The 15,314-nt window shown below is 42.8% G+C and overlaps 1 protein-coding gene across 1 annotated transcript in view; it reads right to left on the reverse strand.

Annotated features, from left to right (window-relative positions):
- Positions 1–12,600, reverse strand: part of kcnab1b (potassium voltage-gated channel subfamily A regulatory beta subunit 1b) — a gene marked incomplete at both ends in the record, with an annotated part of 73,076 nt that extends 60,476 nt beyond the window's left edge. The window contains one exon of the mRNA XM_080546713.1: positions 12,563–12,600. Coding sequence (XP_080402839.1) covers positions 12,563–12,573 — 11 coding nt within the window. The remainder of the gene's footprint in view (positions 1–12,562) is intronic.
- Positions 12,601–15,314: the final 2,714 nt, after the last annotated feature.

Here is a 15,314-nt window from a genome sequence, read left to right on the forward strand (position 1 = left end):
AATGTTCACAGAGCAGCACTCAACTCTCTCCCCTTCTCTCTCTCTCTCTCTCTCTCTCTCTCTCTCTCTCTCTCTCTCTCTCTCTCTCTCTTTCTCTCTGTCTTGATCTCACACACACACACACACACACACCCACCGTCTTCCAAATCTAGACAAAACTCTCGCTCATAGAAAAACACACGCACAAACGCACACCACACACCGCACACACTCACAGCCACGATCTTCACAGAGACGTGCAAATCCTTCCACACAACGAGAGGTGTCCTCCTCGAGGCAGGCAGACAGGAAACCCCACGAGGAGGGCGCTGTGATTGACTTGATGTACGTTCTGGAAAACTTCAAGGAGAAGGCAGGTGTGTCGTCACGAAAAAGAAAGCAGGGAGTCCCACAAAGAGATGCTTCCCCCAAACAGCTGGTGTTGGACGGGTTCAGGCTTTCTTGCCCTGTAGCTTCCTGTATCTAAAAGTCCATCACACAGAACGGAGAGAGAGAGGGAGGAGGACGCTCCGCTGGGGAAGGGAAAGGCGGCAAAACTGCTCCGTTGGACAGAGAGACCCTAGAATGACAACGGAAAAGTGGAGAGGGGGAGGAGGAGGAGGAGGAGGGGGAGCAGGAGGAGGAGGGGAAATAAAGGAGGATGCATGATCCCTCGCTCATGGAAGGGAGAGGACAGGCGCACAATGAGAGGAGGAATGAGGAGGCGAGCAGGAACGTGTGGCGAGAGAGAGAGAGAGAGAGAGAGAGAGAGAGAGAGAGAGAGAGAGAGAGAAAGAGAGAGACAGAGTGTGTGTATGTGTGTCTGTGTGTTTATTTGAAGAGAAAGCAGTATGGGATTGTAAGCCTGCTGTTATCATACAGTTGATCACAGTACCCTGTAGCCTATGTGTGTGTATGCATGTGTGTGTGTGTGTGTGTGTGTGTTTGTGTGTACATCCTCTTTACACGCTCCATTTCACAATGAACTACTTACATGGCATTTACTTAATAGCGGCATATAAAAATGCTAATTACACCATGTTTACCTGATCGAGCTCTATTTTCTACCCCCTTGCTGATTCGTTGAAACAAGCGACCCTTCAAATCATGTACTCTAGCAAAACATCCAGCAAAAATAGAACACTTTAAAATAACCCCCTTCAGACCGTTGATTCTAACCCCATCGTTTCTAAGTAAATACCATGGTAATTACCAACTGACACAGCTACTGTGGGATGGAGCGTAACCTCCCCATCTCTCTACCTCCGCTCTGCCATCGCTGCGCTCCCTCTCTCCTCTCACCTCCCCCACAAATCAGCACTGTGACGATGCGGGATTTCATGGTTCATTGAACCCCTGCAGACCCCCTGGGCCATGGAAGCCTTATTTATGTCTCTGTGTGGATTCATTTGATAACTACAGTAATAGTAGTAATAGTAGTAATAGCAGTAATAGGAATAGTAGTAGTAGTAGTAGTAATAGCGCTTTGAGTTGCATTTCATGTACGAAAGGCGCTATATAAATAAAGCTTTACTTACTTACTTACTTACTAATAGTAGTAGTAGTAGTAGTAGTAGTAGTAGTAGTAGTAGTAGTAGTATAGTAGTAGTAGTAGTAGTAGTAGTAGTAGTAATAGTAGTAGCAGTAGTAGTATAGTAGTAGTAGTAGTAGTAGTAGTAGTAGTAGTAGTAGTATAGTAGTAGTAGTAGTAGTAGTAGTAGTAGTAGTAGTAGTAGTAGTAGTAGTAGTAGTAGTAGTAGTAGTAGTAGTAGTAGTAGTAGTAGTAGTAGTAGTAGTAGTAGTAGTAGTAGTAGTAGTAGTAGTAGTAGTAGTAGTAGTAGTAGTAGTAGTAGTAGTAGTAGTAGTAGTAGTAATAGGTAATCAGGTCTCAACCTCACTTCTGAGTGCTATGGTTCTGGGTCAGTGGTTGTGTCAATGGAGGTGACCATGCGATTAAGGTACAAATTGATCTGTCAATCAACTGTTAGATAATGATGGGCAGATGGTAATGTATGTATTGTTGTTTTAGCTTTGAGACCAGATGTCAGCCATTGTCTTGAATATGTCTTTAGGTCTGCATGAGTGGCATTTTCATATTTGTCATTTCATATTGCATGTCCAGACATTGGTATTAACTCAATAAAACTATCCAGCTAAAGAAATAATGTTAATATAATATTCCAATCCATAAAAAATCTATGTGCAATAAAGTGGAATGACACAGGAAAAGAAGTATTGAGCACAGTAAGAAAAAGCACTAAACCAGCTTATGCCACTAATGAGTTCTACTACCTGTGCTAATTAGAATCTCCTCGCAAGATTTCGGACCGGGCAGTCAGAAAGTTAGTCAGAAGAGTAGCCCATTAGCCAAGGACCACTCGAGCAGAGCTCCAGAAAGACCTGGAAGCAGAGAGTACAGTGGTCGGAAACAAAGAAAAACTGTGAGAGAATAGTTTTTTCGTTCAGGAAGCGTCTTGAAGCAGTCATAGGAAATAATGGCTTCTCTACCAAGTGTTAAATACATTTCAGCTAGCATGTTCCATACTTCTTTCCTGTGTCATTCCCCTTTATTGCACACAAAAAAGAATTATGAATTGGAGTGTTTCTTTAGCTGTGTAGTTTTATTGAGTTTAATACCAATGTCTGGTCTAAATTTCATGAATAGCTGCAATAGAAATATGGTGAATTTAAAAAATGGTTAATGTGTTGAATAGGTATTTCCCCCACTGCATATAAAAATGTTTGAGTTAAGTAGAATTCCACTTAACACTAGAACAGCCATTTTTTATATCTTTGCACTCAAATCAAATTTCAGGACCCTCCTTTCATGACTTTTCCTAGATATGTGCGTTCTACATCCCAGTATCCTTACAATTTCAAAATCAGCTTATCAGGATAAGCTAATATAAAGCTATTTTGCAGTTTTTCTGTGTAGGAGGCAGGCTAATTTACAAGCGGCCAACTAGTGGTCGTTGTGTGTAAATAGCAGCTGACCATTGTAAAGAGGCGGCTCTTATGGTGGGTAAAAAAGGCACGGCTGTTCTAGTGGTCAAAAGTGAGTTTGGTTAGAAGTCTGATGTCAGTGACAGTGTTCACGCTGCCAACTCCATGTGCCTGTAAGCCAGAGTGTCCTCTCTGTCGAACCCATTTAAAAAGTATGTCGCTCAAATGCGTCAACTAGAACTGCCACATTCTAGGTTGGAATCCCCCACGGCCGATATCTCAATTTCCCTGAGGCTAAGAACTTAACCTCGAATCCACCGGTAAGAATCTATTAATGAGTTACCGAACAGACAACGTTAATGAGAGAGAGATGACACAGCCTACATAAAGACCTGTGAGAAGTAAGTGTTCTGTGGAATTATCGTTAGTCTCATAGCATAATTGCCTAAGTCATATTTTGGCCAAATTGAGATATCTGCCTAACTCTACTCTCCTAACACTGCTGATTCACTGTCCATTATTACCTCTATGCCATCAGCCTATCAGAATGCTTGTTACATTAAAAAAAAAATCACTATCTGCCCAAGTAATCTCTTTGACATACGCATTTTTGACACTACCTACAAAGATGGCTCAGCTGACCACAAGTGAAGCATGACCTAGGCAATTATGCTACGAGGCTAACGATATGACTCTGCACAATAGGGTTGCAACCGATAAAAAGGAATTCAAAAAAGGAGGAAAACACACAGATGGAACCCCATGCCAATACTTTTCAACCCTCCTTCTGGAATTCACATGCATTTTTCCTTACATGTAAATGGACTGCACTTATAATAATAATAATAATAATAATAATAATAGCTTTATTTGTATAGAACTTTTCCTGCAAACGTTGCAGCTCAAAGTGCTTTAATCATTATATAATCTTAATTAAATTATTTTGTAATTTAAAGGCAATATTAAAAAGATGGGTTTTTAGTCTATATAGCGCCTTTATATAGCGCCTTTATCCAAAGCACTTTACAATGGCCTCTCATTCACCCATTCACACACACATTCACACACCAATGGCGGCAAGCTACCATGCGAGGCGCCGGCCCGCTCACTGGGAGTAATTTGGGGTTCGGTGTCTTGCCCAAGGACACTTCGACATGTGGCCGACGGCGGCACTACCTCCTGCGCCACAGCCGCCCCATATGTCATCATCATCATAGAGAAAGGGCAATGTTTTTCTACCCAATGACATCAGACACAATACAGTACAACGGCAGATATAGGGCAGTATTGCTCTTGATTGCAATGAAACGTAACTGCCTACTGTATGGCACTCGGCAAAACATGTTTTGTTGTGTGCCGTTTTTTCATCATACTCATTAGTATTCCACAGTTCTTTCAACAGATAATGACTACTGCTCTGTAGCTCCACTAAGCCTTGTGTTGAAAGAACGGCACGGGGACTGGAGGGGGGAAATCCTGACAAGATGCGGTGATGTCACTGTCGCAGTAGTCAGCCTCTCTTTCTCCATCACACCGTCCTTCTTTCTCTCCTTCCATCTCCCCCTGTCTCTCTCTCTGTCTCTCTCTCTGTCTCTCTGTCTCTCTGCCTCTTGCACACTGTCCTTCTCTCTGTCTTTGTCTCTCTGTCTCTGTCTCTGTTTCTCTCTCTCTGTCTCTGTTTCTCTCTCTCTCTGTGTCTCTCTCTGTCTCTCTCTCTGTCTTTGTCTCTCTGTCTCCATCTTCCTCTGTCTCTCACTCACACACACTCCCTTTCATTCTCTCTCTCTATCCCCCTCTCTCACCCTCACTCTATTTCTCTCTCTCTCTCCTCCCTTAATTTTTACATTAAAACATTTAGCCATTTAGCAGACTTTAGCCTTATTCCAAAGCGATTCAGAATCAATACACATTTCACTATGTAAGACACTCATCGATCCACCAGTGGTAGCAGGAAAGGTAATCTAGTTCAGGCCAGCGGTCATTGGCAGCCGTCGTGATGGCCTTTTTCTTTTTTCTTTAGTAGACACTGGAGAAACAGTGACAAAGGGGTAGTAGAAATCTGAGGAGAAACACGGTCAATCACCAGTTAACCACGGTCCCCTCCCATCTTCACTCACGTCCATAATCATCCCTCATGTGGGAGATGAATTCTGGGAGCTGTAGTCATTGTCATGCAAGCCGACGCCTGTCCCGGATGCCAGAGGTGGAGTGGTGTGTTTCATCAGCTCTAATAGGGTGGCGTTGTCTCCCCTGTGGACGTAATAGGCTGAGTTACGAAGCACCTCAAATACAATACTGCGCTGGGCCATTTAGCACATAACGCTAGCTATGTTGCTGGCAGAGCAGTGTGTTGCAGGCGGATGCTTGTGATGCCCTGGAGGACTGTGCTTGTTCATGGTTTGTCATTGATGTGAGGTGTTGCTTTTTGGATGACCGTTAGTTTATGTTGTTGATGTTAAGTTTATGGCCACCGCTGGGTGAGGGGAAAGAAAGGGGGGGTAGTGGTGGTCTAGTGGATAGTGTGTTGGACTTCCGATCGGAAGGTTGTGAGTTCAAATCCCGCCTGAAACCACACCACCACTAGTGTGCCCTTGAGTAAGGCACTTAGCCCTCAGTTACTCCAGGGGGAATGCCCCTGTAATTCGTAATTGTAAGTCGCTTTGGATAAAAGCGTCTGCTAAATGGCAAAATAATAAATAAAATAAGTAATGTCCTATATGCATCATCATCATTGCCATCATCATCATCATCATTATCATCATCATCATCATCAGAATTATCAGCAGAACCGCCGCCAGTCAACAACAACATCATCATCACCACCACCATTATTATTATCATCATCATCATAATCATCAGTGCATATCCGACTCTCCAATGCAACAATGGAGACTTCCGATTCCCCCAACGCTGAGCCCATCCGACTGTAAGTAACTGCTCCATCGGACGCTGCCTCGTCCTGTATGTCCCACGTCCCAGCCACTGTATGTCCCCATGTCCCCCCCCCCCCTCCAACTAGAGGAACATTGACTCAGTCAGCATCAGTGTACCCTCCTTTAGGTATGGGGACCTCTACTGGCTGCACGCTCAATTTAGCTTTTGCACTACTGCTTGTTTGCACTTACATTATTTATTATATTGGTCTCTAGGGGTGGGCATCGACGATCGATAATTGATCGATAAGGATCTTGGTCGATCACAAAATAAAACATTTGGTCGATCACAAAAAAAAAAAAAAAAAAAAAAAAAAATTGTGATCGACCAAATGTTTTCTTTTGTGATCGACCAAGATCCTTATCGATCAATTATCGATCGTCGATGCCCACCCCTATTGGTCTCTAAATTATGCATCTTACATATATGTAACATATCTCAAGACCTATTGCCCTTGTCCTGTACATATCATACCTTACATATCTTATTATAACTATGCACATCATATTGATATCCATCTCATGTACAGTATATTCACTTAATATCCATTTATTTATACTCACTGTAATACCTTATACTGTAATACCATGCCTTGTCTACGTGATCATGTGTTTTGCACCATGCCACTATTTGCACTGCATCTGGTTAGATAATAGATAGAGAAAGAGAAACTAAATGGACTGCACTTTTATAGCTCCTTATTCCAAAGCTCTTTACAATGGCCTCTCATTCACCCATTCACACTCACATTCACACACCAATGGCGGCAAGGAGCCGGCCCGCTCATTGGGAGCAATTTGGGGTTCAATGTCTTGCCCAAGGACACCTCGACACGTGGCTAACTGGCGGGATCAAACCACCGAACCGCAGACCTTGCGATCCTTATAATAATAATAATAATAATAATAATAATAATAATAATAATAATAATAATAATACATTAGACTTATATAGCGCTTTTCTAGACACTCAAAGACGCTTTACAAACTGAAAATATAGAGTAGTAAAATAAAAAGAAACAAAATAAAAGAAATAAAAGAAAGTATAGGGGTCTAATTAATTGTTAGTTTACTAAATCTAAATCTAAGTGTCTTTGTAGGACAATCTACTCCGTATACTGCCAGTATTATCTAGTTTTCGGGCGGAGAAGTGGCGAACAAGCAACGCCAGCGTCCTCTCTCGACCGGCATTAGGCACCGGCTCGACCTCCTGAGCCACAGCTGCCCGTGAAACTACATTCCGTTGTCTCAGTCCTTGTGCTCGTGCGCAATAACAATAAAGTTGAAACTAATCTAATCTAATCTAATCTACAGTATGTCGCTGTATCCTCTATTGACTAGGGGAGCAAGAGAATCCCTACAGTGTGTACAGTGTGTTTATACTCTCTGGTAACACCACTCCAGGGTGAAAACAACTGACTCCAGGGTGCCGAATGACCTTCTGTTGAATCACGAGTGATTAGATGGTGTGTTTGCCCACAACAGCATATCCAGCACACAATACAAACAGAGAGCCTGAACAGATTATTCAACTCAATTAAATTCAACTTTATTCGCCATGTGCAGTGCACTAGGAACATGACTTGGTATTCTACCATGCTAAACAAGCTACAGTACATATACACAACAGCAGGACGACAATACAACAAAACTCAAGACAAAATATACAGTACCAATATGAGTGAATATTATGAATAAATATACTGTACAACTAAGTGCAAGGTGCAATGATCAGGAGTTATTGAGAAGGGCTATGGCTTTGGGGAAGAAACTGTTCAAGTGGCGTGATGTTTTTGACCCGGTGGCCCTGTACCGCTGTCCAGAAGGGAGTAATGCAAACAAGCGCTATAAGACACGACGGCTGAGGAGATTTATGAAAATAACTACTCTCCATAAAAGGTACTATGTATACAGTGGTGGGGGAACACCAGCATAATCTTAACACATCGTCATATACATTAACAACAGTCTGTTGTGAAGGCGTATTATGTAATGTTATGTATAGTATTATTAGGAATAGCTTTAGGAGTAGTGATTACTGTATCACATGCCCGCATGCGTGCGCCCACGCACACACACATGCACGCTAGCACACGCGCACACACGCACACACACACACACACACACACACACACACACACACACACACACACACACACACACACACACACACACACACACACACACACCCTCTCCCCACACGCACATTGCAGCTCCGAAGTATCATTTATTTTATTTTATTCTTTATCCTGTCGCCAGCATATATAAATAAATAAACATACATAAGCAATTATGCTGTAGGTGTATATGTTTAGTTGGTACTGGGGGATTATGACAATATTGTGACATGTTCAGCGGTGTAGGAATATTGTAAATGAATCATACCATATTCATATCATATGATAACCAACCATATCATACCACAAAAAGATTCTCCTCTGTATGACCTTATGACTACATGTATATATATATATAACTCGGAATGTACGTTGCCATTACAGAAGATGGCTTTCCACCCACACATTCATGTCAGTAAATGGATTGATATGAATGCTGATCTCTCCGATAACTCATAGAAGGGGGCGGGGCTATAACATTTAGTGCGGGGCTATAACATTTAGTGTTGATAACGTTGGGGGCGAAAGTGTGAAATAAGGATAATTATGTATATAGGTTGAAAACATGTTAATGAACATTCTACACACACGCGCGCACGCACACGCGCACGCACACGCACACGCACACACACACACACACACACACACACACACACACACACACACACACACACACACACACACACACACACACACACACACAGACACACAGACACACACACACACCCAAGTCTGCCAGGCTGGTGGGGTGATTCCTTGACCTTCACATTACAGAACAGAACACTGGGAGAACAGAACACTGGGAGGCGGAGAGAAAGAAACAGGCATTTCAATGTGGATGAAAATCAGCTGTGAGCCTCAGCCTGCATGTCTGTCCTTATGTCTGCCTTCAGGAAGTACTCACCCCCCTTGGCTATGAGACTCAAAATGTTACTCACCCCCCTTGGCTATGAGACTCAAAATGTTATCAAATTCCCCCCAAAATGATTAATTTATCAAGGATAATAGTTAATGTGATTTCAGAATGAATATCTTTTTTGCACAGGGTCTCTGATTTGAGCAGGTTGTCATTATAAACTGAGCGGATGGATAGGAACACAACTGCGAGGGTAATAATCCCAGTCGAAGGGACGACATCATCGCATTCACTCAATAAAATCGTCTGTAACCGTGTGGCCGGAATAATCCCTTGATGAAAAAAAAATCTAGCTCATCCGTAATTGTGTTCGTATCAATGAATTCAAGTGGCACAGCAAAGAAAGTGATACAGTGAAATGTGTTTATTTGGTTTTTACTACAAAGCATTACTACATTTATGCAAATCCAGCACATGCACACCAGCACACCATCTCTCGTGTGAAGAATAGTGGTACGTCCATCATGTTATGGGTATGCTTGCCGCCGGCAGGGACTGGGGAGTTTGTCAGGAACAAGAAGAAATGATTACATTTGATGTAAAGTACACCCCCCTGGACATGATGCTGGTATGTCACAGGGTCTTACCCCCAATCCAACCCTTTAGCGCTGAGTGCCAAGCAGGGAGGCATCGGGTACCATTTTTATAGTCTTTGGTACGACTCGGCCGGGGAATCTAACTCACAACCTCCCAATCTCAGGGCGAACACTCCTAACCGCAAGGTCACTGAGCAGTGGTCTATGTCCGTACGTACGTACGTATGTATGTATAATGTTATCTCTCAACCAGAAACCACATGAAAACATCCCTTTTACGTTCTGGAGAAGGTTTCAGTTTCAGTTTTTTATTCAGAACCATCACTGGTTATCCCCTTATCTACAAGTCTAGGAAATCCACTCTCTACACTAGATTGAGAGAGCTGTCACCGTCACTCGAACGAAGAGGAGCGTTTAAGCGGCGTCCTCCTCTGCCCTTCACATGAAACACAGGCACGGCGGGGCATACGAGAGAAGTCTCACTGTGCATCCGAGGAATCTTCGACGATCGGGAGATAATGATGACATTAAGTATTTAGCAGCACACCCTGCTGAGCAGAGTTCAACCTTAATCAGTCGTCCTTCCACGGGGGGGTTAATAAATGATACACATCCGGAGACGAGGACACAACTGGGGCTGTTTTTTTGTTTTTTGTTTTTCTGAGTGGGCCAGTCCCACTCATATCTTTTTCATTTTTTTTCATTTTTAATGACAGTTACAGTGAAGATTTAGACAGGAAGGATGGGTGAGAGAGAGAGGAGGGATAACATGCAAGATATGTCCCCGGCCGGAATCGAACCGGGGACCCTGCGGTTACATGGTCAGCGCTTAATCCGCTACGCCACCTAAGCGCCCCTCAACTGGGGCTGTTGACTTGAATGCAGAGCTGTCCGTCACCATCCTCACCTGCCACCACTAGAGATAGCCCCCCCAGAACGGCCCCACCACCTCTACGCCAACACGGCAGTCACGCTGCCCGGTCACGTCTCTTCACCACACTGGCTCCCCGCTGGTGGAATGAGCTTCCCACGGCTGTCAGAACTGCAGTCACTCCCCATCTTCCGTCGGAGACCGAAGATCCATCTCTTCAGGTTACACCTTAACTGCTCCTCCTGAGACATCTACTACCCCCCCAGCACTGTGTCTCCTGAGACACCTGCTTTCCCTATACTGTGTCTCCTAAGATTTCTACTACCCCCCTTGTACTGTTTATCCAGTGTCTATCAAAAAAATGTCTTTCTTTCTTCTTCTATCACGACGACTGCCAATGGCCCCTGGCCTGAGCTAGATTACTCTTTCTGCTACGACTGGTGAATTGATGATTCACTTGCTTAGTCAAATGTATCGATTGTAAGTCGCTTTGGAGTAAGGCGTCTGCTAAATGCCAAAAATGTAAATGTAAATATCAACAAGGAATGGGTGGGAAAAAGAACAGCCATATCATCCGTTTATGGGTTCATGAACAGTAGGAATGTTTCTTTATTTGAGTTCCTGGTATTTCCGACCCCTATTGGGTTGTTGGTAATTTTTCACTTTTTCCAGATTATGAAAGTGCAGATTGTAAGCATTCAAATGATGTGTCATACAATGAAACCTGAAGATAGTTGAAAAAGATATGCTTATTTGAATGTTGGTACACCTCAAACCAAGATAGCAGAGAAACTCGCTCCGAATCAAAACACACGCCAAACAGCTGTTAGTAGCTATCAGCTAAGAAGAAACATCGCTATGAACATCTAACTACATGTTTAGCACGTCACAACATGCTGATAGAACATCAACATGGTAAAAACACGTGCAAACAACTAAACATAATTAGATGATCACACAGTCCTTGCTTTTGAACACGTCTTAAAATGTAAGTTTGTTTACAAGCCATGTGTCACTTGACGATAGCCATGACGACACAGTGAATCCAATTCACAAATTATAACTATTTAGTGATCCTAAAATTGTTGTTTGTTATATAGAGTGGGCTCTTCAATGCTTCAAGTTTCATAATATGGCAAAAAAAAAAAAAAAAAATGTGATCTTAATATTATTATAAAATAGTGTAAGCCTACAAAGCTACAGGCATAACCACAGGTCATGAGCCCAAGATATTGTTAATACTAACAAAGTTGGGTGCTGGTAGGCAAACTGGCTAGTAGTCGCTCTATGTGTAGAGGGCTGCAAGGGAATTTTCCTGGCTACATAGTGTACAGGTTTTTACTTTTGCCTGCTTGCGGCTCTGTCAGTATTGATTGATTGATTGACTGAGAATGTTTATTATGTGAAGCGCATTGAGTTGCATCTTGTAAGAAATGCGCTATACAAATAAAATTTGATTTGATTTGAAAGGTGAGGAGTTTCTGGCCGAGGCACAGCACCATAGCCATAACCATAACCATCATATCACATCACTCCATCAATACAACGCTTTGAGTGTACTTGTACAGTACTGTAAATATCTATACACTAATCACAATTAGATCAGATCTCCCACTGTTCACACGTAGTCAGTCATCACACAGGTTAGTCCAAACTAACCCCAACCATGGACTGTTCACCCTCCTACGTGGTACTCGCTCTGGGGCACGCTACCGCAGCCTCCCAGGCAGAACCAACAGGACCACCAACAGCTACTTCCCCTCAGCTGTCAGACTTTAGACTCTCAACTCTACACCGTCTCACTGACCACACAGTTACAGTTGTGTTCTGTGTAGATCATGTTGTACATAGCCCCATCCCTGTGTATCATAGCCCACAGCCTGTATTTTTTTTTTTTGTATACTTCACCATATACGACATATTTATCATATCATGTATCATGTGTATCATAGCCTGAGCCTAAAATTGCACATTGGATATAATCTCAATTGATATATACCACTGCACATCCAGTCACCATTGTATGACATTGCACATCACGCTACCATTTGCACTTTACTGTATAGATTGCTGTAAATGCTGCTGTAAATACTGCTACTTATCACTGCAATATAATTGCTATTTGTTGCACTTCTGGTTAGACTCACAATCATTTCGTTGCATTATCTTGTACTGTGTAATGACAGTAAAGTGAATCTAATCTAATCTACTCTAATCTAATCTAATCTAATCTAATCTAATCTAATCTAAACCAGAGTTGTCTGTACCTGTAGACCATGCCGGTGCAGGCTTGAATGGATCCTTGTAGAGACTGGTCATGAACATCCTCCAGGTGTCTCCTCTCCAGGGCCCTGCTTGCTCTGTTGCCCCCACAGAGGCAGCCTGTGGCTGGGTAGTGTCTGGGCACGACCTGCTGCCTCTGGTGGTGGTGGTGGGGTGGGCTGGGGCCTCTGTCCAACCTGTACCTCACTCTCGGCCTGGGTATAGGGATCTCAGTGCACGCTGTCTTCAGAGACATGTCTGGGTGGTGTTAACCCATTCAAGGATGTAATGGCTATACTTGTACATCTCTATCAGGACCCTTTCTTTTATTTTGGTACTGTTACTCTGTCCCCTGTTTGGCCAAAGACCCCCCAGCTGAAATACAGGGGACTATTTGTTGGCTCCTTTTCCTTCTATGTATAGCGTCCCACTGTTGGAATGCTGACTAACTTCATGCCCTTCCATTGGACTGAGGGATTCAGGAGGTTATCCATGTTTGCCTGGCACACACTCACACACACGCGCACGCACATGCACATGCACACCCATATGCGCACACACGCACACACGCACACACACGCACACACACGCACACACACGCACACACACACACACACACACACACACACACACACACACACAGGGCAGGCTATTGTTTGCAGTCTCAAAAAAGCAATGAAAGTGAAGGAGAGGTAGGAGAGATAGGAGAGAAGCGTTCTTTCTAGGCCAATGCCTGTGATGTCAACTTTATTCTTAGATGATTGACAAATTAGATAACAAAGGCAGCTTTTGTGTAAGGCTCTGTGACAGCTCCTGGTGGCACCAGTGGAAAATGTCGGCTTGTCTCTGAGAGTAAGCTGGACAAAGCCAACAGATATTTCGGACTGCCTGTCTATCCAATCTGCCACTGAGTCGGTGAGCGATCCCACCACCACCCCCTTGAAAAACGTATCCACGCCTTTATATCTAGCAGGTTAGAGTACTGCAATGGCCTTTTTTCAGGACTCTCCAAACAGGCACTGCTTCAAAAATGCTGCTGCAAGAGTCCTGACTAAAACTAGGAAGTTGTAACATATTTCTCCCATTCTTAGATCAGTACACTGTCTCCCGGTATTTCACAGAGTAGATTTTTAAAATCATGCTTCTGGTCTACAAATCCCTGAATGGTGTAGGGCTAAAATACATCTAAACTATGCTAGTGCCTTATGAACCTGCTAGATCCCCAAGATCATCTGAGGTTGGCCTTTTAACGGTTCTTAAGGGCTCTGCACACAGCGTGCGATTTCTGTTGCGCATCAACGTTCCATTTTGAAGTTTGAATGGAAGTCTATGAGAACATCGCATTTACCCACACACGGCCCCGATTTTAATCGCACGGCGAACATTCGATTCCATTCATTTTGAATGGGACAAAGCACACGGCGTGCGAGTTTTGTCGCACTGCTTTGTCCCATTCAAAATGAATGGAATCGAATGTTCGCCGTGCGATTAAAATCGGGGCCGTGTGCGGGTAAATGCGATGCTCTCATAGACTTCCATTCAAACTTCAAAATGGAACGTTGACGTGCAACAGAAATCGCACGCTGTGTGCAGAGCCCTTTAGAGTGAGCACCAAAAGTGGTGAGGCAGCATTCGCTCACTATGCAGCAAAAACTCACTGGAACTTGCTGTCACAAGACATTAGGTCAGCCGCATCTGTATCATTTTAAAAACAAAATATGCTGAAGACTTTTATGTCCTGTTCGGCTTTTAATTTAGTGCATTTTACATTTATTTTTACTTCATTTTAAGTTAGTTTAGGCTTTTTTTTTTAACTGATCGATTTGTTTGTATCTATTGTTTTCAAACCTGAACATTCTAAATTGTTACTGTATCTTACTTCGTTTGTTCAGCTTTTAATTTTACAGACTTTTATATGATGACACATTTTTATTTTTCACTTATTAATTGTTATTTTATTTCATGTTTTATGTAAAGCACTATGAGTCTATATAAACAAACTGTACTGAGTGTAATGGCTTTTGGCTACCATCTAGTGATGAAATGAACAAACTACAGTACATAAAGGACCATGGGTATTACTGTACTACCCACCTCTTCTGTTTGGTTCCTGTACTGTAGCAATGACAATAAAGACCATTCATTCATTCATTCATCATTCATTCATTCATTCATTCAATACCATTTCAATTCACAAACATCCTCATTGAAAATCTTACAATACTCTTGAATTGCAATACAATGAATCTCAACAAATTGACTGAATTAGAATTGAATGAACCCTAACAACCTGCTTACCCAGTCACCGATATGGACAGATCAGGAGACAATGACAGACAGACAGACAGACAGACGATTGCTAATGTTACTTCCACATGTGTCCTTGTTGTGTTTCCTTCCCTTCTGTGTTCTCTTCTGTCATTCTACATTCAGGTGTCGTCAATTGGCCAATCTGTTCATTCCAATCCTGTCCAATCAGAGGGCTGCCCATCCTCCAATCAGAATTTTTTTTCGCGTGCACGATTTTTTTTTCGCGTGCACGCAATACCCACGCAATACCCACTTAAACATGTGTGAGGATACGTAACAGCGTTTTGTGACAGAACTTTCACTTTCATTCATGAAATTCACCCCGTCTGTGTTACGAAGCACTTGAATTTTGGACCATTGCGACTGACTATAGCTCATATACCATCAAAGGGGGGAGATGCGACATGAAATATGTCAGAATGCAGCAATATCATGCACAGATCAGCC

The sequence above is a fragment of the Nansenia antarctica genome (assembly GCF_963989245.1).
Source record: "Nansenia antarctica genome assembly, chromosome: 16".
NCBI lineage: Eukaryota > Metazoa > Chordata > Actinopteri > Argentiniformes > Microstomatidae > Nansenia > Nansenia antarctica.